At 37.4% G+C, this 24000-nt stretch overlaps 1 protein-coding gene across 9 annotated transcripts in view; it reads left to right on the plus strand.

Moving 5' to 3' along the window:
• The first annotated feature begins 5869 nt into the window (after positions 1-5869).
• The window catches only part of LOC120766484 (peripheral plasma membrane protein CASK), a 90790-nt gene continuing 72659 nt past the window's right edge, over positions 5870-24000 (plus strand). For 3 of the 9 annotated variants that reach the window (XM_040092028.1, XM_040092035.1, XM_040092033.1), the window contains exons 1-11: positions 5870-5987; positions 8645-9102; positions 9176-9288; positions 11960-12086; positions 12314-12391; positions 12571-12752; positions 12843-13018; positions 13075-13197; positions 13284-13431; positions 13499-13677; positions 13755-13916. In XM_040092028.1, the coding sequence (XP_039947962.1) occupies positions 9044-9102; positions 9176-9288; positions 11960-12086; positions 12314-12391; positions 12571-12752; positions 12843-13018; positions 13075-13197; positions 13284-13431; positions 13499-13677; positions 13755-13916 (1347 nt within the window). In that variant the 5' untranslated portion in view covers positions 5870-5987; positions 8645-9043. Of the gene's footprint in view, positions 5988-7373; positions 7464-7555; positions 7810-8644; positions 9103-9175; positions 9289-11959; positions 12087-12313; positions 12392-12570; positions 12753-12842; positions 13019-13074; positions 13198-13283; positions 13432-13498; positions 13678-13754; positions 13917-24000 lie in introns of those variants that run through there. The other 6 variants (XM_040092032.1, XM_040092034.1, XM_040092036.1 and 3 more) reach the window with 4 other exon arrangements.

A 24000-nucleotide genomic window follows, 5' to 3' on the forward strand; every position in this document is an offset into this window, starting at 1 on the left:
AAAATTAACTTATTATCAAAAAATGTATTGTTTCGTTCATTGCCTATGATAAAAAATCGTACTTAAAACGATCACATTTCGAAATTACTTACAGGATTAACACATTTTCAGAGAACATTTCCAAATATAACTATATACATATATGTATCTACATATGTATTCTGTTTGATTTGAATGCTTTTGATTTGTGAGCAATTTCTTCACATACCAGTGATCGAGTCAAAAACCAATAAGGCGCTTACAGACTTCTAATCACTTAAAGGGTATACTTCTAGTTGTGAAATCATTTCAACATCACCAGGTATGTTTCATAGTTTCAGACTGACAAAAGGTGTTAGTTTCACTTACCACAGACAAAAAATAAAACAAACAAAAGGTAAAATAAATAAATCAAAAGGCGAAGGAGACGCACAAGAGGCAAACCAGTGGAATGAGCATCAAAGATTAAACGATCAAACAATCGAACACATCGGACAGCTTCGTATCTAAACAACAAATTAATAAACGAACACTTGGAGCTAAGCCTATCTGGACGCTCCGAGGGAGACAATCTACACGTAAACCCATTTTGATCGAAACACAAAACAGGTAGGACGGCGTCCTGTATACGCTTACGTGTTTAGGCCCATTTTAGGGAGCCGCTCGTGTACGACGATCACACGTCACCCAAGGCAGCGGACGCGCGCTCTGATTGTTTGCCTTGTGTTTGCGTGTGTTGGCGTGAGCGTCGCAGTTGCTCAGGCACATCTACATACAAGTACATATATATGTTTATTCAACTTATAAACTTAACACAATGTCACATAAGCGCAGCCAATAACAGAATCATCTCTGCCTACTTGTTTCATAGACCATACTGAATACGAAGTTTTGCACCCAGCAGTGAATTGAAGACTGTCTTTTTCAAGTATTCTTTATAAACACTTTTCTTTATAAAGTTGTCAATACACTTCTTATGCGCTTCGGCTGGCTGCATAGCCTTCAGTGCTTTCACCAGTAATGATGTTTGATGAATATGGGGATCTCAGCTACATTGTCAAGCATCTATTTAATGATATCGTTTTTGTAACAGACTTAGGGCTTTTAGTAGGAGTTTAATATTGGTTTGAAGCCAACCCAAAATATTAACCACAACGTGTTTTGTCGATCCATAAGAGATCTGAGATCCTCTGTTATCTCCCTGATGTCAACACCACGATATTCAAGCAATGTTTCTTTAAATTTTTCGGTGTTATCTTCATGAACAAAGAATGATGAACGACTCGTACGAGAGTGTGGAAGTTTTCGATGACTTCACGACTTTTACTGAATGTTTTGTGCCGCTCAAATACTCGTGTTTTTGATAAAAACAGACTCCGGAAAACACTTCTGAAAATTTTCCGAAGATTCCGTTAACGTGTTTACGTTGGTGACTCAAAATTTCAAACATAAATTTCATGTTGTAAACAAACAGCTGCCAAACACACTCAAATTAACATATGGAGATCAAATTTCACACGGCAGTCGATAGAAGAGACTGTAGGAACATGATGAAAATACTAACTGGTCACTGCCGCAGGATGAGGCTGACAGAGCTGAAGACTGCAGAAAATGTCTAGAGCAGGGCACCAGGGAATCAATGATGCATCTCTTGTTCACTAATTCTGCATTGAAAAGACTACGCTGTAAGCATTTGGGGTTCTAACGGTATGATACACTGGAGGAGGTATCGATAGTAAGGCCGCAGAATTTGTTAAAATTCACGTCAAGCGCAGCAATCCTAAAGGATGATTACTCCTTCTGGGTCTAACAACTGAGCTCCATCTGGTGTCCCAAAGGACCAAACTTGGTCTATGCGTGGCTTATTGGTCTACCAGATTAACCTAACCTAACCTAACTACACAGAGACATAAAAAAATTTTATCAACCTAAAAAAACTATCGATACGTTTTGCGCTCGTTGTTTATTTCGACCATTCTGTTTGTTGTTGGAAATACACATTATTTTCCTTTTGAACCTGCTCCAGCATTATTCCATTCCTCTCAGCTCAGCATGATTAGTTCCGAGTTCCTTGGAACTCAAAAAATTGGCTCTGACGTAGTCATTACTTCAAAATTTTGTTTACCCATATCCTGTTACAGTAAGTTGACTTTCGTGGTGATTTATGAAACCAGTGCTTTTATGCGACCGTGTCAATTTTAATTGTAGGTTAGAGGACTGGTCATCCATTAAAACAGGTAAGGCTAATCATGTTTGTGGTAGTGGTGTTTGCTGATGGACGCGGTTTCGAATCAATACAAGTTATGATGTTCTGATTGAGACCCTTGCAGGGGTCGTCCTCGCCAACAGAGCAGACGTCGTATGCGTTGTCTACGTCTACGTCATTATTACGATGGCCGACGTGATCAATATGTAGAATTTGTCGTTATCGGCTACGTAATCAGCGTATGAATACAAAACGGGCACGCATTTAATGTGACGTATGCAAGCGTAAGTGTGTGTATGTGTGTGTGTGTGTATGTGTCTGGAGACATTAAGTGAAATGAACAGGTAAGCAAACAATTGCAATATCAACACATGCATTAACGTAACTACGTAAGTGTGCTTGTGTGTTAGCAAACCGATTGAAGAACGAGGCGTATAGGGTAGGTTGTGAGAGCAGAAAACCGCAACGCAAATGCACAAAGTTACAATTTACGGTCGTGATTCGAATGCACAATGAACATTAAGGGCACCATCAAGACGTTTGAAAGTGATACTTAAAGTGGATATACATACATACATATGTATGTTTGTATGTATGTATGTCCTAACATTGTAATTGCACAATTGACGCTCATTTCCATTTGGGTTCACTCTTAGCTGGTTCATATGTATGTATGTGTGTTTATATGTGTTTACGAGTTTGCGTAGCTTGCACTTTTTACATATTTATTTATTTTATCTTTTTTTTTGCTTTTGTATACAGCAGCGGCGGCCAGATTATTGGCCGGCGTCAGCTACGGAAGTGAAAAGCGTCAAAGTCGTCCTATAAGTCAGTGCGCGTAGGCACACTGTAAGCAGGAAGTATATGCTCTTAGTGGGCCATGGGTCTGTGGGTTACTTTAAGCGGTAATTATTCACGTCCGTGAGTGTCCCAGTGTTTATTAGATATTGGCGCCAATGTGATAAATTTAGTATTACCATTAAAGCGATAAGGATTTGTAGTCTGTGCGGACCTAAATACGGATATGTTGGTGTATGCTTAACGGTGAAAATGTCAGTAGAAAAAGAAGATGACTTTTGGTGAAGGGATATATGTAGTTCATAAATTATAAGACTGAAGATAGTTAACTGAATGATAGATGATAATAATAAATTATGTGTACATAAAGTGGACAGGACAATGTTATTTTGATTACTATGTAAGTGGCTCCTAACTGCATTTCCCTCAAGCCAGTATTGGATCAAGAAATGCTGTCACAAGCTAAATGGTGCGCGGGAAAGGTGCTCAGAGCCCTAATCATCACTGGAAAAATAAATTTCATGCTTACAAACCGCTCAGTTATCGGCTAGTATGCTTCTTCTTTTTCTTCTTATTCTTCTTTAGTGGTGCAGACACCGCTTACGCTGTTATAGCCGAGTTAACAACAGCGCGCCAGTCGTTTCTTCTTTTTGCCATTTGGCACCAATTCGAGATACCAAGTGCAATGAGGTCTTTCTACACATGATCTTTCCAAAAGAGGAGGTCTTCCTTTTCCTCTGCTTCTACCGGCAGGTACTAAATCGAAACCTTGAAAACAGGAGTGTTCTCTTCCATCCAGATAACATGATCCAGCCAGCGCAGCCGCTGTCCCTTGATTCGCTGAATGTCAATGTCGTCGTATATCTCATACAGCTCATCGTTCCATCGAATGCGATATTCGCCGTGGCCAACGCGCAAAGGACCATAAATTTTCCGTAGAACCTTTCTTTCGAAAACTCGTAACGTCGACATCAGATGATATCATTGTTCATGCTAACGTTCCATATAGCCGAACGGGAATAATGAGGACTTATACAGTTCGGCCTTTGTTCGTGGAGAGAGGACTATACTTTGCAATTGCCTACTCAGTCCAAAGTAGCACTTGTTGGCAAGAGCTATTCTGCGTTGGATTTCGAGACTGAAGTTGTTGTTGGTGTTAATGCTAACATTTTCCCGGTCTAAAGCCACACTGATAAGTTCGTTGACGGAGGGTGTCAGTCCTCCACAAACTACGCTCGATAAGACCTTATATGCGATATTAAGGAAACTTATGGCACGGTGATTGGCGCTGATTGTGGAGTCCCCCTTTCTGTGGATTGATCAGAGCACACATAAGTTCCAATCATCGGGCATTCTTTCACACTGTTGCCTCCTTAACTTCAGTATGCTCTGATCATCTGCTCTGTACACCACTTTGGGTTCTACAAGAATATGCTGCGGTCTTGAAACCTTCCGTTAATCGCCGCATCTTTTCGTAGAATTTTCTTCTCTCTACTGCGACGCGACAGTCCTCATCGTACCAGCTGTGTTCGACCCCTAAACCAAAGGTTTCGCTTGCAGCTGTACGTAAGGAGCTTGAAATGTCGTCCCATACTTTCTTTATACCGAGTTGCTGATGAATACTCTCAGAGAGCAGGAGTGGAAGTCGAGTAGGCAACTGCTTAGCTGTCAATTGTGATTGTAACTTCTCGAGGTCGTAACTTCCCTGTCGATGTTAGATCTTCGGAGCGTACGCACGTCAAGAACACTGGAGACATGTTGTCCATCTATCACAACAAATCGTTCTAGTTTTGAACTTTTCGATCCGGATACTGCCAACTAGCTTGATGAATTTTCTAAATGTCACAAGGACATCGTTTCCGTTCTTGCTTCTGTCCATCGCATTTATTGAACAGCGGTAACGGGTCCCAAATTCTGCGCACTACCTCGCTAGGCGAATAGTATAAAGTTCTATTCACATTTATAAAGCGTGTTACAAGACCGACGCACGCTCGTAGCCGGCAAGCACCGAATACGTCAGAGTGACTCCACTGAAGCGTCCTCTCTTTTAGCAGTGACCCCAGGCTCCACATGTGTTGGCTATCGCATCTTACAAAAGGGTTGCTCACATTGCCACGATGGGCAGCGAGGACGCAATAGTAGGAATTGAGTATAGTCATACGACTGTAAGTGTTAACCCAAAAGGATGGCACCTACATATATCAGCCAATAAGAAATGCGCAATTTGGGCATTTGAAAATATCAAAATATGTTAACATATCCAGGGTAACAAATTTTTTTTCTACAGCTGTAGAATATATGAACATGATCTTTACTCTTAGTAGCAACTAAAGTCCAAGGGCGATTGTTAAAACTCTACCCTGCTTTATCAAAATGCATATTCAAAATTAAAAATAACGCAACGCATTCTCTATTAATGGCTGCCGCTGCGAAACCGCTAAACAAAACTTTATGCAAGACATTTACCAAAACGGCCTTACTAGCAGCCGACAGATGGCCCAGTAAGCAGTTAATTAAAATTAAAGAAAATTAAATTAAAGAAAGTGATAAACTCCTAAGCCCTATTCTGAGTGCCTCACCAATTTCACCACCAATAATAAACAACAGCTGATTTCTGTTGGTATTTTGTAGGTTATTAAAACTTCTATGAAATGATTCTTTTCAGAGGATTAAATAATGACAAATGATTGCAAAGAAAAGTTATAAGAACAGAATGTAGAGTATATTTATTTAAAAATCTACATTCTTTGAAAAAAAATTTTAAGAATATGTTGAACAAAGCAAAATGGAAAAATGCATGCTGTTGGTAACGCGAAATATTTTACAATACATTTGGCAACGCAGTCACGAGTAATTCTCATACGTTCTCTGCAGTACAGAAAGAAAATTTGCAAACGGCGGAGACAAAATTCGTAAACAAAAAGGGTTTTTAATTCTTAAAAAGTGTATTAAAATATTCAATTGAAATAAAATTATGTGAGCCACGCACTCGTTAATGTTTGATGTAAGTGAAAGATGAGTTAAATGGTTACAATTTATTTGAAGTGGAAAAGTGCATTGATTGAGTGCGAGCAAGCAGATAAAACGAATCGTTCCAATTGGATTGTGAATGTAAGATTTTTGTTTGTCACGGTGTGCGCGGTGGTTGGTGTGTGGCGGTAATGGCCCTCAAGACCCACCAACCTGCCCGTTGCTATTACTGCTGCCGCTGTCGCTGTCGCTGCCCATCAACTTTGGTGCTAGTGCTGGTGCTAGTAGTGCCAGTGGTCCTGCTGCTGCACTGAAAGCGGAAAAGGATGCGCCGTGTTTGTTTAATTTATGTGCGTGCGTATGTTCGTTTGCTTGTTTTGGGCGGGGTGGAAATGTCAAGGAAATTTGATGTAAAATGTTCATGTGAGTGCCGCTGCAAGGTAAAAAATGTACACGAATCATAAAAAAAGTGAAAAGTGTGAAGAAGATGCAAAGAAATGGGAAAGCCGAGAGCGGGACTACAAAGAAGTAAAAGCACAGAGAAGTGATCAACTGTTGTCACCGCCCTTTGCCTGGTGCGCAAAGTGACTGCCAAGTGAACCATATGAGCTTCATTTCCCATTCATTAGATCCATTTCTGAAAGCTGAATAATAAGTGTTGTTTTGTCCAATATACATAGAAATTATAATTTAAAATCAAGAAAACACCTTCTTCTTTAACAATTTCATATTCCAACAACTATATTAACATTTCATACATATATGTTATCACCGTCCAAAACCTGTCTTACAGCATTTGTGATATTATCACTTAACTGGGTTACAAAAGAACTGTTCGTTGAAGTGCTAATTAGTTCTTGCTGCAGCATGAGTGCTACAAATGATTTATTAATTAGCTTTAAAGGGTTAATTGATGCAGTGTAGTGTGCATATGTAGTGAAAGGACATTCTTTGTGTCAGTTTTACATATAGCGGCAGTGCAAAGTTATTCAAAAAAGAATTTCAAGGTGTTAATAGGCATTGCAAAGAAATTTCGTACCTCAACTCTCATTTTACACACTATTTTCTCTTTGTTGTATTATGCTCTCTTTCATTTTCTACTTCTACGCTCAATTTTAGGGCGAGTCTCCCATCGTGTTGCCATATTATTATCAATATTTTCCAACACGTACATATTTGTTAACTCTATTGAATATAATATTATTAAAACATATTTTGTGCAGTCGTAATATAAATGTAACTGTAATTATATAGTTGTTGCTAAATAACAATAAATTTAAAAAAGTATTTAAACATAATTGAATACAGACAGATTTTATAAAGTTAATTAACGTCACATAAAGGTTAAACGATAGCAAAAGCCAAACAAAACTATTTACAGCAATGATTTAAAGAAAAATATTTAAATTGATTTGAGTGCAAATTGAACCGGATAAAATTAATGTTGATAATAATAAGAATTGCCAACTAGTTTTTTCCCCGCCAAGGTGTATTACGTTACCTTATATTTGTAAGCGTTTAATTTCTAAAAAATAAGTGATATGCCCCGATAGTGGCAGCCGGTTAAATGAAGCTACTTAAGATATCGGCAAATAGTACTTACATATGTATACTTACCTTGCAAAGTTTATCTATTGCAATACCATACACCAATTTAATTACAAAGCACAGTCTCTCGACCGTATCAATGAATCTCATACTAGTGTTTTTTTACCTATAAGGGTACATTGCTCTCCAGCTTCACTTTCGTTCATGATATAAAACCTGACATAAAATTAGATAAAATCAGCGAAAAATCTTATCAAACTGCGAACATTTCAACGTCAATAAGTTGAAAAGTAGCTACGGATGCAGTGGTGAGCCATCAACTAAATAGCATTGGGAAAATGGTGAATGATGAATTACGTATCGTCAATGTTGACAGGCGTAAAATGGTACACATACGCACAGGGGTACGCAGGGTGCCGCAGTTGTGACTATCAAGAAGTTTGTGGGGGAGATGCATATCATGAAGAATCCATTTCCGATTGAAAATTCATTTCTTTCACAACACAGTTCCTTCCGTGGTTATCATTCGGAGGCACCGCAGCTAGATGATGTGCGAAGAGATAACAGAAAACACTTTTTTTCGTTTATTGTCTGTTGTAACACTTTTACTATGATACGGCAAAGTTATTGGGCTTGTTGACTGCTGTTTGTTGTTACTTTTAAGCAAACGTTTCTCATTGTTTGCTATTTGGTGCAAGCACGTTAAAAGTCGAGATGTGGTGGAGGGCATAGCAAGTACTGCATCATAAGGATGAAACCCTGCCGCAAACATACATACATATGTATATACTCTTTGAATTTCAAAAGTGTGAATGTCCATAAAAGTTGTGATTGACATATTCATACCCAAGCGGATGCAGCAATGACGGCGTTGTGCTGATGTTTCTTATATTTCTTCCACATGAGTAGATGATGAACTATATGTTTTGCCACAAACACGGCAGGCCTATTGTTGTTTTTACGCTCGTTGACTGTTGTCTGCGAAGTGCATTGAACCACCTTACAGTATCTACGCGGCGTTGTCGCACAATTCAAAACTTTACAATCCACCTTTTATCTTAATAGCGTTCTTCTCAAATTATATGACATGTTATTTTTCGCATATTTTATATTGCGTAAATTAAATTAGACAAAATTTCAAAGTTTATTGTAGATGTGCTAGAGTTTTCGTGTAAGAGTTTTTGACTGACATCGACAACAGCTAAAATCAAAAATAGCAACGCAAACTTTTAGCGCAACACGGATGCGAACACAGTAGCCTAGAAAAGTGGTGGCGGAGCGAGAGAACAGCAAAGTGTGGCGGTGAACACTATTTGTACATGTAGTCGAAAAAGTTGCCAATTGAGTATTTAGGCAAATTGGCGCTAGTTATTTAGTTGACTGTACATTGGTACGAGTGTCCTCATCAATATTCTGGCCAAGCGTGGACTTTGACAAGGATACAGCTTTAAAAGGAATTGTTCTGCTCAGCGCATTTGGGCAGAAAATATAATTGAAAACAGCAGTAACGATAGCAATTCATCAAATTATCAATTATTAAAAATGGCAGAGGACGAAATTTTGTTCGACGATGTTTACGAATTATGCGAAGTCATTGGAAAGTAAGTTATTTACACACAACTAATGCCGTAAGTGTTGTTCTCTTCAATAAATTATTTGGTTTCATATTTACAGAGGCCCATTTTCCATTGTACGACGTTGCATACACAGAGAATCAAACCAACAGTTTGCTGTCAAAATTGTCGATGTGGCGAAGTTTACAGCGAGTCCTGGCCTGAGCACAGCTGGTAAGTGTGACAAAGTATTTGAATAGAATATTAGTTGTGGCGTAAATAAATTATAATTAAGCGCTATAATTATTCTAAGTTATAGGCTTTGAAAGTCTTATTTTAAACCAATGCTAACGTCTGTTTTGCCATTTTCTCGCTTCTATTTTATTACTCGTTTAATGAACGTGTAATTTAAAGTAAATATGATAGAAATTATTAAATTTGGCGATTGCGTACAACTAAACTTATACTACGCATGCATCTACAATAATTTATCAGCTTCAAGCTACACTTTTATGTTTGTGTGTAAAGGACATATTCCCATTACTACAGTATATTTTTAGGTTTACTAAGCATTTAGACGGCAGGCTTGTTGGCATGATTGTTTTGATTCATTACTTCACATTATTCATGTATTGCTTGTCGCAATATGGTGTTGCTAACTGTTTCGCTCGCTAAGCTAGCTGTGACTGGTTGACTGGCGGGCAGACAGGCAGTGAAGTGCCATTAAAGCCTATTACGAGTCACATTAGTCGCATAGCACATTTTGCTTTCTGACTAATGGCCACCACGTTTAGTGCCGCTTTTCAAATAGGTTGTTTATTTTTGAAATATGCCGTTAACTTTATATCTTTAATAAACTTGAACGAGCAAATGCTTTACTAAAAGCGAAAAGTGGGTTAATTTAATTTTTTAGAATGCAGTTTACCAAAAATCATTTTAGAATTAATTGAAAGTATGAGAACATCTACCTCCTAATAATTATGATTAGTTCATTATATTTTAACCAATTAAAAATTCTTTCACACAATGCTAGCCAATAAAAATACATATTTAGACATACATACATATGTGTTTATAATTGCCAAATTAAGCGCTCAGATATGTAGGTTTACTGTTACGGAATTGCTTTTTCTTTAATAGGCAGATCCAACGAATTTATTCAGTTATTTATATATATGTATGTACGTTTATAGATTTCAACACAATATTTAATGCTTATGCATTTATAACAACCAGAAATCTTTTATAACCTCAATTTTCTTAGACTTTTATTAGCATATCTTTATGTTTATATTAAGGTGATCCTCACAGTTAAAGTGACTTGAAAAAAAGTGAAAATATTTAAATTTGAAATCAAGTATAATAAACCGTTACCATACCAATTTATGTTTTCATTTTATTCAAATTCAGATTTTGGTTTTTTTTTTGTAAATGAGTCATTTGAAAATTTGGGTTATGTCCACAAAATATTGATTTTTTAAAATACATTTTGTTTAATAAAGAAATCAGTAAATATAAAAGTGAATTATAATTAATAATCGGTAACCGATCTCTCCAGTAGGGCCTTCGAAAAACGGTGGCTGGCGGTGAGAAAGATTTTTCCGCCTAAAATTACTTAAAATTCAAAAACTAAACTAATTTATTATTGCAATACGTTAATAAATTTAATGATCAAAGGACTAGTAAATTTTTTGATTTTTGGCAGCTTCCGAAAGTGTTGTTACATTTCGGAGTAGCTTAAAAATTCGAAATTATTATCAAAAATCTTACTTCTTCGCAAATAATTTGGCAAAAATATCTCAGAAGGTCGTGTGAAAATGTCAAGTCGATCTGTTCACCAGTTCAGGGAAATTTTTCTCACCGATTCTGCAAACATCGTTAAGAGAAATGACACGTTTAACGTTCGGGAGCCGATTACATTAACTTAAAAGTTCTTACAAATATGATCATATCTTCAAAATTATTTGTTCAATAAATTTCCAAATTTTGAAGAACATTCTCGATATAAAATAACCTTTTATGGTAACCTGCTAAACTGAGTTTTTGGGTTTTAAAATTAGTTGTAATACTTTTTTTACCGTTACTGTTTAAAGTTTACCGTTACTGTCTTGTAAAATGGTTAGGTTGTTGTTGTAGCGGAAGAAATCTGTTGAGTTGCCATCCCTTGGCTGGATAATACACCGGGTCCGTTGCGGTTACGTAGACTCGGCTGCCGTAAGAAAGGAGGTTAGGTCATTTAAGGTGCTTACGCTTAATTCAGGCTTAAACTATATAATACATAATATTATTTGTAAAAATAATGACTGACTAACTACAGTTTTAAGATAAGGCAAATTTAAAATATACAACGATAGGGTAAACGGTTACAAATATTCAATGCACAAATATTTCTTAATACTATAAGTACAACTCGGTATGCAATTATATAAATTTGAAACATTTAAAGTTTTCCGCATTTTTTACATTTTACTGGTATTTTTTTGAAATTTACGTATTTCCTTATTTTGCAATTATTAACATTTAATTGCCTTAAAGTGTGACCTTATCGATTACCCTAGTACAAGCAGAGTAATATACCCATATATGCATACGATTATCACACGCCGCTCCAAAAAGCGTTTTTCTTTAATTAAGTCTTTAGATAAGTACCGTAAAATGCAAACTTGTTATGCTTACAACATACTCTATTTATAATAAATTTTAAATACTTCTGCATTGTGTAAGGCAACAGCTTGTGGCAGCGATTATCTGGTTACCGCTGTATAGCCGTTTGCTTTATTCACATTGTACATTCACCTCTTCCTAATTTTCTCTCCCACTTTACTTTGTCTTTTCTGAAATTTTTTTTATGTAAATGTGTACGCCCGTTTGTCCCTTTGGATGCGAACCTTTTTAATATAATTAGAACAAAATATGCTCATTGCAGACTTGAAGCGCGAAGCGACAATATGCCACATGCTGAAACATCCGCATATAGTCGAGTTGCTGGAGACGTACAGCTCAGAGGGCATGCTGTACATGGTGTTCGAATTGTATGTATGCGCTCCTCCAACTTAACATTGCTTACATATATGTACAAGCATACAATCACATACATACATACATATGTATGCGTGCATATTGTAACAATTTTACACTTGATTTTGAAAATGTTGTGCTAATTTTTATTGTTGTTACTCTGCTCATTTTTCTTTATATAAACGCGTGTGTGTGTGGGTGTGCGTGTGCTATTGTACGCTGCACTCATATTCACTTACAGCATGGAAGGTTCTGATCTGTGCTTCGAAGTGGTGCGTCGTGCTGTGGCTGGCTTTGTATACAGCGAAGCTGTGGCATGGTTAGTATAATTATCTCATCCCATCATATTCTTCGTTCATTATGTCCACATTACCAACACATCTACTTGAAATTCAATAACATATGCACAAAATATACATACATACATATATATGTAGTACATGTACATGGTACAAGCAGAGTGACACGTGCTAATGAAACAAAAAAACCTTCCTAAAGTCATTACATGCGTCAAATATTGGAGGCGTTACGCTACTGCCATGAAAACGACATTTTGCATAGAGATGTGAGGCCGGCGTGTGCATTACTCGCCACAGTGGACAATTCAGCGCCGGTGAAATTGGGCGGTTTTGGTTCGGCTATACAACTGCCTGGCGGTAGGGAGACCATCGAGACACATGGTTCGTAGTATGATTTCTTACACTTATCACACTAGTTGTACCTAAACAAGGCTCATATTGTAAATGTACATGGCACTCTTGGGTTTGTAGGCCGCGTCGGTTGTCCGCACTATATGGCGCCCGAGGTGGTGACGCGTCGCTTATATGGAAAAGGCTGTGATGTTTGGGGTGCAGGTGTTATGCTGCATGTGCTGTTGTCTGGTCGTCTGCCGTTTCTGGGCTCGGGTATAAGACTGCAAAATTCCATAGCGCGTGGACGTGTTTCGGTAAGTTTTGCTGCAAGCGCATAAACTGTTACTGTTACTTTAAATCCACATTTCAGTTTGAAGCTCCCGAATGGAAATCAATCTCCACAACGGCTAAGGATTTGGTTATGAAAATGCTCTCGGCGAATCCACATCACAGACCGTCTATAACGGAGGTGTTGGAGCATCCTTGGATGCGGGTAAATTTACCTTCGTACAACCATTACATTTATATGCGTATCATACTAACGCTTCCTCTTGTTTGCTGTTGTTTGCCGCCACTTAGGATCGCGATAAGCTGCAACGTCAACATTTGGCGGACACAGTTGAGGAATTGAAGCGTTACAATGCGCGCCGCAAACTAAAAGGTGCTGTGCAAGCAATTGCTGGTGGCACAACGTTAGACCCTCTATTCGGCACAGACACCGACTCAAGTATGCATGCCACACTGCACTTGGCCGTAAAGTTTCCAACTAACTTTTGCATTTTGTATTGTTGTAGTGCCCGTGGCGTCTGCTTCGGATATGTTGAATGAATGGGCTGACGAGGAGGCGGGCATTGAAGCCGTGCAACGCATACTAGACTGCCTCGATGACATATACGCGCTGCAGGATTCCAATGTCGATCCTGAAGTTTTGCGCGAGATGTTGCGCGATGGACGATTGCACCAATTTTTACAGGTTGGTTGGCGCTCATTTAACAAATAACTGTTTTTGTATTATAATTGCTAATATTATTCGTTTATGTTTTCAAGCAGTTGTTTGATCGCATTACGTCGACAGTGGTGTCGCCGTCACGTGCACCACCCGGTGATGCTGTGGCACGATGTAGAGACGTCATAGAATCAGTGTCATCAGTTGGCGGCAATAAGTACTTAAAGGATGAATTGATGCAGGTTCTAGCATCGCCACACGTTCAGGTATGTTGCAAGTTATATCTATTCCAGCACATGAAATAATTTAAGTAACAACGTAGTTACACAGGTATATGCTATATGAAGGTGAAAATGGCCAGAATCTGTCTAGAGAAAATGTTATTAAACAAAATATTTTTTTAAATGATCCGTATAGTTCCAGGTTTTCTATGTTCAATTAACTATACAATTCTCCCAATTGAACACAGCAATATTAAAATAAGTTTTATTTGTCAAAAGTTTACATATATAGCTAGAACTCACAGATAAAAATACTTTTGGCGGGTTGGTAATGTGATAGAAAGAGTTTGGTAGTTATTTTTCAACATAATGCAATTGCACTGTCACAAGTGGGGAGAATTAAATATATTATACAAACAATAACAAATATTTATTTTTATTGAGTATAACAAAAATTGTCTGTAATGTTTGACGAAAACTACTTCGAATTATGTTTTAAGAATATTTTCGAAGTATTACATATGTATGTATATATTTTTCTAAAATTAAAACATATCTATATATACATAAAAATGTTGCTTGTAAGAAGTCAAATTAAGCTGAGGATGAACCAGGAGGTTTCAATATTTCCAATCAATTTAGTAATCTATTTATATTGTGTTTATATTTTAAAAGACTTAATGGGGTAGTAAGGTTAATTCGAGCGAAAAAAGCCTATTTTCAATAATTTTTCTAAAGATACAATCAATATTTATTTATTTGTATAATTATAGCATAATTATATGATATTTAAAGAATATTCTGTGAAAGTTTCATAGAAAAATATTAAAAAATGAGCCGGTGACCTTCCAAAAAAAATTGATTCGCGGTGAACCGCATAACTCATGACTGGATCATTTAAAATTAAAAAACCAAATTGATTTGATTAGTTGATAAGTTTCCTCAGGTAACGCTGTCGAGTTTTTTTTTTTTAATGATTTTTCAATTTTTTACAACGCTCGGAACTCAAAATACTGATTTTTCACCAAAAAAATCCGAAATTTTGTTGTTTAAAAATAAGTTAAAATTAAAAAAAAAAACTCGACAGACTTACCTCACAATTTATGTAAAGAAAGACTGTGCGAAATTTCAAAAGGATCGGTTCAGTAGATTTTGATCTACAGAGTTCACCGGCTTCGAAAAAGAGAAGCGTGAGAAAGACAAAAACACGTTTAAAGTTTCACAGCCGTTCACAATCAAATCGGAGGCAAGTGTATATCTCCGTCAATTTTGCTTTAATTGCTCTCAAACTTTTACAGAATAATCTTAAGATATTATACATTAATATAAAAAAAAAAATGCAAATAAAAAATACCTTACCACCCCCTTAAGGAGACAGTTATTGTGTTGTTGGCTGAACTTGTATAAATTAGCCACTCGAAACCGTCGATGCATAGAAACATGTTATTAGTTTCTAATAAGTTAAGCGGTTATAACCCAACGCGTCTTTTATTTATTTAATATATGAATAAAGAATGATCCATTTCGAGGTTCCCTGCTATTTAAAGAAAAACCATAGAAACTTAAAAGTTAATGCTATGAATCGAAAGAACATTCTGTGGCATTATTTTTGGAGATTATTTTTGTCAAATGTTGGGCACGTCTACGTCTAAGATGGTCCATCTGTTTAGTCCAATTTTCGATGACTCGTCCGAGTATTTCGACTGGTAACTTGTAAATGACAGCGTGTTGTTTTGCTCCAAGGTCTGAATCGAAACGGGATTGTCCTTATAGACTTTAAACTTTACATATCCCCACAGAAAAAAGTCGAATGGTGTGATATCAACCGACCTTTGTGGCCAATTGACCGACCCAAAACGTGAAATTATCTGTTCACCGAAGTGTTCTCTCGCGATGTGTGGAAAGTGGCGCCGTTTTATTGAAACCAAATGTCGCCGAGGTCAGGAGCATCAATTTCAGGCATAAAATAGTCGGTTATGATATCGCGATAACGGCCCTTGTTTTTTGTGGATGAAATGACAACTGCTGAATCTCTTCAGGTTGCTATTCTTCCGAAATGCTTCAATTTTGCTTGTTTCCATACCCATTGAGCAAGAAATGGGTCTCATCGCTGAACAAAATTTGGCTCAAAAACGTCGGATCTTCTTGGAACATTCAAGAGCCCATAGAGCGAAGCTGTGTCGCTTGCTAAGGTCTAGCGGCTTTAGTTCGTGCACAAGCTGTATTTTGTACGCTTTCAATTTAATATCGATGTAAAATGCGCCGAGTCGTTCCATATGCTGCGAAAGGCGCCGAATCGACTCTCCACGGTTTTAGTGTACATTCTCAACTTCATAGCAGCCGTTTCTTGACTGCATAAAATAACATGACAGCTTGACACGACTCACGCGTGATCTGTCAAAAAAGGCTATTGAAAAAAGTACCTCTACTTGGATCACCCGTTAAAAGAATGTACATATATATCCAATATCCAGGAGAACCTTCAAAAAGGTTTTTCAGCTTAAAATTAGAACTAGTTAAAATTTTGATTTTTTGCGAAATAACAGGTTAGTTTTTGTCAAAAAAGTTACAATTCAAATTGACTTACAAATTCGAAATTATTATCAAAAATCTTATTCCTTCTATCATTTCCTGACAAATATATTTAAGAGGTTGTATGGAAAGTCGACCGGTCCAGCCGGTTCCAAGAAATTTTCCTCAATGGCTCAGCGTTTCGAGATTTTTTTTCTTTTGGGACCGATTACACTTACAATTTCGCTCATATCTTCGAAGCTATTTGGCGGTTCAAAAAATTTTCGGATAATTTTCTTAAATATATGAACATTGGATATATCTGCAATAAAAAAAAAAATTTAAGTTCACAAGCAATAAACAAATATTGTTGGTTTCTTGACAGGGCAACAAGTAAGCCATTAGGAGATTTGCTGTTTTATAGTCGACGCAATTTCTTTGCTGCGTATATGGCCTTATTATCCAACCATTGATAGAATAACAATTTAAGATAAAGCTAAAATTATAACAGTAATAAGTCGTCGGCTGAGTTAAAGTTTACAATAAAAGTTTTATTTTTCAAAAAAAAAATTCTCTATGCGAATTCTAGGATGAAGTCGAATTTATATGCGACTGAGAACTCTAAATTTGTAATTTCTCAGAATTATTTGACACATGATTTTCAGAATTTTTTTTTACAACAATGATCAAAAATTAAAATTTATTCGTTAGATAAAAAATTTTCCTCTTTTTCGAAATGCCAATTTTTCATATTTTTAGAACACTTTAAAAAAACGGCTTATTTGTAATTGTAAAATAAAAATAATTAACAAACGTAGCTTTTCAGCAATACCTCGTAAAATATGTACCGAAATAGACATTCTAAATGAATTGCTGCTGAATAGTTTTGGTTTAGTTATGAAAGGCGATTTTGTAAACGTTAGTTGTGTAGAAAACGCTTTTAAATTTTTGAGCGTTTTGAAACCTCATTTAAAACTTTCGTAACGCAGGTATAAAAATACAGGTAATTTCGTCCTTCAGTGTCTTCACAAATTTCAGTTCTTTTTCGGATTCCACCATTTGCTAGATTGTTGGGCAGTTTCGTCGCCATATTTTTGCAAAAGATTCGGGTCCAAATTTAGCATTGATACGCTGCGGCGAGCCTAAGGAGAAGTTGAGATCCTCAGCGATCCCTCTGATGCCAACACGACGCTTTTAAAACACTGTTTATTTAACTTTTTCGGTGTTATCGTGGATGGCCGACTCGCATGAGGCAAGTTTACGATGACTCACAACCTTCGCTGAATACTTTGCATTTGAATGACACACGGAAGGATGTTAGTCATCGAAAACTTGGCTCATTTATTCATGATAAAGTGGACTTCTCATGATAAAGTAGACTTTCAATGAAGCCGTGATTCCATTGAAAACCTAAAATTTCACGAAAACATGTGGCTCAAACAGAACAAATGGTTTTTTCGGCAAAATCAATTTATTTTGTTCAAAATAGTCTCCTGCTTCAATACAGCTTTTTGCACGGTCCAAAAGGTCTGCATAACGCTTTCCTTTCATGGGCAAATGCATTTTTCCGAAAAGGAAGAAGTCGCACGGCGCCATATCAGGTGAATACGGGGAGTGGTTAATGGTTAAAATGTGATTTTTGGTCAAATAATCGTTCTTCGAATGTGGGATTCTGAGCAATTTTTGTTCGTCAGTCAACTTGTGGGGAACAAACCGTGTTCACACCTTCCGTAAGCCCAAATGTTCGGTCAAAATGCGATAAATCGATGTTTTGGAGATGTTCAATTCCATTTCCATGAATTTTAATGATGATTTCGGCTAATTCTTGATGAATTCACGCACATTTTCGATGGAATTTCCGGTGATCACGGATTTTAATTGGCCCACATGTTGATCGTCATTTATGTCCTCACGACCACTTTGAAAACGTTGGAACCACTCATGTACACTGCTACGGAATAGGCAATCATCGCCATAAACTTGTTTCATCAATTGAAACGGTTCGGTAAAAGTTTTACCAATTTCAAAACAAAATTTAATGTTGGCTTTTTGTTCGAAGCTCATTTTCGCACCGATAACACAAACATACTGACACTTAAAACGCAAGAACTTCACTTCCAATCGATGAAATGTCATGAAATTCTCACTGCACAATCGATAAAGATAGCAGATTCTAACGCACCAGTCGACATATAGACGGCGCCACTAGGGGGCGCTAGATTCAAAAAGTCCTGTTTACTTTGGAAAGCACCTTGTAGACTAGGTTAGATAATTTTAAAAATTATAGTAGGACAAAATCTATTGGCGCAAAAATAATTTAGCGCGGTCTGAAGTAAGGAAGAGGAAGGGGACGGGGGGACTGAATTTTTAATGGCTAAAACGGTTTGACTCACTTCCCGAGGAAACTACGAATCCTACATATATAAAAAGGTTATATGACAAAGTTGCAAAAAGATTTAAAATTTTTTTATAAACATCTTTTTCACATTACCCCAAAATTTACATATATTATATAAAAATTTGAGATTTTTTGGTTTTTATTCGATTCGATAGACAATTTTAATATTATATCCCAAATATACTGTAATTTTTCTTCTTTGAAAATATTAAGGGATTACATGGGTTTCCTCGGGTAAAAAACGGCCTTTTTCAAAAATTTTTATTCTTATTTAAAAAATGAAATATTTTATTCAAATTTTTAATTTGTTGTGAAACATACATAATTAACAAAGAAACACCGAAATATTCGGAAAAAAAATATTTTATACTCGGCCATTGCAACGCCATTTCCGGTGACCCCTCGAAAAAAGATGTGTCCGCGTTGGCAGGATAACTCCTTATAGGATATTTTAAAGTAAAAAATACATGTTTCAGTTTAAACCTTAACTTAGGTGAAGGAAAAAAAACTGAAAAATCCAATTAGCAGACATTTTTACAGAAAAATTAAATTTTCAGTGAAAATTTCTCCAAAAATCTTGCCAACTAACTTCAAAAACACAGTTTCGGCTAAAGCGCGTTTAAAAGCGGCGCACTTAGCTTAGGTAGCCTCGAGCGCACAATTCTTCAAGGCTATATCTCCGAAACTATTATTCGGATCAACACGAATTTGGGACAATATTCTTGAGGTGTTGTAGAATCTAATAAGACAATAAAAAAATCGATTTTTGAAACCCGTAAAACCATGTAATCCCTTAAGAAGGACACCTTATTTCGACTTACAATCGAAAAGAAAACAATTTTCAATCATAATTGCTCACGTCAAAGTAGGATGATTTTAAAAAGTCAGTAGGCTTCTCTACTTTTTGATGGTATAAAAATATGTACAAAAGTTAAGGTAAACTTTTTCAGAAACTACAAAAATTATACCAAATTATATGTGTATTAATTGTATATTTTAAAAATTAAAAAATTTTTTTTTGGTAATTTTTAAATTTATGTTTGCATTTTCTTTTTATGTCCTAAATAAAGCTTTAACCAATAATTATTTGAATGACAAATGAAATTTTCCAACAGCCGTCACTTTTGTGAGGCAAATGTTGAACAAGTGACGTGCTAATTAGACACATCTCGTAATATACATGGGGTAGAGGGCGGTCCAATCAGTGAATCAGTGGTGTTCACTTCATTAACTTTTCGCATTTAATAAACGTACTTTTTTAGGACTTGTTTAAATTGAGCAAATTTTAGTTATAATTACTTCTTACACAAAAACTCAGCGCATACAAGAGTATATATATAGCACATAAAGAAATGTAATTGCAGTTCTCGTTTTTCTCAAATTTGTATTTACGAGTTATTACGTTTTAGCTTTTAGTTTCGCTCTTGAATTTTTAATGCAATTTTTATTTTCATTTGAAATAATAAACCTACCTATTGTAAAGTTTGGAGAGCATGCATGCACTTATACAATATGACAAATGCTTATGACTCTGCATATTGGTGCCATGGACCCCTTGCAGTCGAACCAACTAGTTACAACTACTTTACAACCAGGTTTGAACCACAAGCCGAACTAGTCAGCTGACTGAGTATTTTCCATGCAAGTAACTAGTATGATTTGGGTCAGCTGTGTATCAGTCTCAACTAGTTCAGAACAGATACAGTACAGTTTATATGCGCAGAAAATTTTATTTTTGATTTTATTCCGGTTTTCTTTGTTTCATCAAAAATCATCGATACTTTTCTAACAAGTTCGATTTTAATCAGTAAATTGCCATAGTAAACTGGTATTTTTGTTGACTTGCCCGCTGTTTCACTACATGGTCCCTGTAATATACGCGCACTCACACCAACAGCAGTTACTCGAAGTCTTTTAATTTGGCAGCGACATACAAAAACCATTAATTTGCCCCCCAACCGACTGGCAGTTCAGTGTCGCAGGAAGCCGCAGTTGTTGGGCTACGCCACACTTCACCGTGCAACGCCACAAATGAAACGACCAAAATTTAGCAGCAAACACGCTGGCATCACTAATTCTGCACGTTCGGGTAATTGCTGCACAAATACTCCATACACCAATTGCATGTGGTGCTCGTGCTCGTATGCAACGCTGGCACGACGTGCATGCATACATACTTACATATTTGTGTATGCCCAAAATCCTTCTGCAAAGAGTTACGAATCGCTGCTACTGATGCGATAGACAGCAGGTTCGGCAGCTGCAGGTACACTAGGGTGGTTATTAGAAATTTAATTTCTCTGATATTTTGCATTATTTTGTGGCCAATGATTTCTGTTTGATATTCCAAAGAAGATTTGTAGTATGTTTCATATAATTTTCGGATTGGGCATGTCGAGTGATTTTGATAACTATAGATCTTTAAGATGATCAATGTATTGTTTAAAGGAAAGTGACCATCGTAAACTATCAAAAGCTCCCAAAACTTACCTATTGAAAGGAGGTTAGATCTCCGAAAGTATAGCGCTTGGCCGCATAAAATCCGGGTCATTTCCAGAAACTTAGAACCGGCTGTTTTGGGACACTAAACACCTCTTTGCATGCGCTACTAACGCTACATATCTGACACCCGTCTTCCTATGGTCCGACCTCGTCGAAACATCATGTTTCTTGGGACTAACGTTGGATGACCTCGAGGTCAACTTATCAAATCCTTACCATTCTAACCCGTTAAAACAACAAAACAGCATCTAAAGCTCCTCATAAACTTAGTTCTAAATACGCTGAAAACTTGTAAGTCTTCATTTGTCGAATAATATCAACATGCAGACAACAAATAGTAGGAATAAAGACTAAAAGTCCTTGGTGATCCCATAAATATAGAACTCCTGTAATTCGAATATACACACTTTACTGGCCTTGTGGCCAATAAAAATTTGTTCAGGCGTTTAATTTCTATTTCCACCAGTTCGGTGGGACATCTGAAAGTGTGAGCTCCCAAATGTTCAAGCCTTTTCGCTAAGGGCAGGACAATCAAGAGGAAGTGCTTAGATGATTCCACCTCTTTTCATACAGCTTCTGCAGCTGAAGTCAGGTAAAATTCTCGACCTTACAGTATGAACGCCGATAGGCTAATGACCTGTTGGACCCACCACAACCAGGGAGAGGCTAGCCTTACTGAGGGCAAAGAGCTCACTGTATCGCTTACGAGCAATCTTGGACCAAAATGATCTTTCGATAGCGCATGAACCGTGGTACTCCAGAGTTGGTCAATGGTCCCATTCTACTGATACCTTTCCTCCTCAGCTTTACTTCTGTATCCGCACGTTGCAGACGGATGCTTCCAACCCGCGGCAGTGGTGCCGCCTGGATCTTCTATCTCCTAGTAAATAAACGATCTCAGTATTATTAGGGTTAATGGCGAGGCCACTTCCGGCCGCCTAGTTAGTTACGACGCTCAGATACCCATACTTCTAACCCATACACCGTATTCAAGAAGAGAATGAGTGCTTCCTCGTTTTTTCAGCAGGTCGTTGACGACCATGATCCAGAGAAGAGAAGAAAAAGGGATGCCCCTATTCACATTTTTCCGTCACGACAATTGAAATAAGGGATCTGAGGTTCGATTCAACCTCAAAACCGTGCCATTCCACTGAACTCCTTTTAAATAAAGATTCTTTAATTTTTAATTTCAAGTGTCTGAGAAGACGGTTCGGCCTAATGTATGCAATCATATACACTAGGCATATTTGCTTTTGTTGTTTCTCGCCAGGCCGTCTACAACCTATGCTGAGCAGTAAGCTGCTGTAGTAGAGAATTACATAAATATTCATATATGCATGTATATGAGTATGTGTGTGTGTGTGTGTATGCCGAACTGCGAGTACGGGCCTCCTATCTAGCCTTGCCAAACAAGCTGGCCTCCAAAGCAAATTGAAGTTGCAGTTGCAGTCGCAAATACCGTCGAGTGGCTGCCACTGCTGCCAACTGCGCCCAACTAGTCGCAGTACCTACAGCACAGTTTCATTTGCGGCTGAGTGAGGCGCATCCTTTGTGCCAGTTTTTCTGTAAGTTTTCCACGATTTTTCCGCTAAAGCAATCTCATTTTCATAAATTTACATCGTGGCAGGCAGCGATTTGCTGTAAGAAAGCAAACAAAAATAAAAAAAAAACACGAAAAAGGGAGCCAAAAAAGTGAACAAAGGATACTATATTAGAAACAGAGAGACACATATTGGATGGGCGTGCAGTGAAAGCTGAATAGAATGAGTGGAGTGTGTGGCGGGGGGGCAAGTGTGAAGAGAGGCGAGAGGAAAAAGTTATATTTTTTTCCAAGAAACTTTGGCGTTTGTGTCGTGAGTTATTGTTTGTGTGTGTGCGCTAGGGAGCAGGCTGCTGCAGCAAAAATTAAAACAACAACAATAACAACTGCAATATAGATGGGCAGTGTAGAGGGTAAAGAGCGGCCTGATGATAAGCACCGCATGCTCGGCTGTTGGAAGGATGCTGCATGTGCGCATGCTAAGCTTTTTGCACTCTGGTTGCAATTTACATTGCGCTTGTTGTTGTTGTTATAATAATTATGCCGTTGTTGTTGCTGGTGCTACTATTGCAACTTTCTCGCATGCATTGGTGGCATACAATGATGCTTTATGACAGTATACCGCACAAATAAGGCGCTCGTTCTCTTGCATGTGTGTGCGTGTGTGTATATGTATGTGTCTCACATACTCACCAATACATGCCACGGTTTGTTGCTGGCTTTATTTTTGTTGATGTTGACTTTGTTTTTGTTGCTGCTGTTGTTTATGTTGCAGAAACACAGGGCGTAAATATGCATGTATGTATAGGTGTGTGTGTGTGTGTGTGTGAGAGCAAAGCTGCAGGTGGTGCAGCCGTTAGGCTTTGATGCGCCTATAAAGCAGCTAACTGCGTTTGTTGTCATTCGTCGTGCTCGACGTTGTCGTCGGCAGCGCACATACAACTACAAACGTACAACTTCGCTGAATGGGTGCATTTCGTATATGTGTACTCATATATTTATGTGTTTGTATGGGTGTACGTGCTTGGCTGGTTATTGTTGCGGTGGCGTCTTGGGTAGCTGTTGTATGTTGACCCGCCATATTGTTGTTGTTTTTCACATTTTCACTTCACTCTCTCTCTCGTTATCGTTCCCTGGCCATGCAGCGGCCGCTGTTGTTGCGATTGCGGTTGCTGTGG

This window comes from Bactrocera tryoni, chromosome 1 (assembly GCF_016617805.1).
Source record: "Bactrocera tryoni isolate S06 chromosome 1, CSIRO_BtryS06_freeze2, whole genome shotgun sequence".
Lineage (NCBI taxonomy): Eukaryota > Metazoa > Arthropoda > Insecta > Diptera > Tephritidae > Bactrocera > Bactrocera tryoni.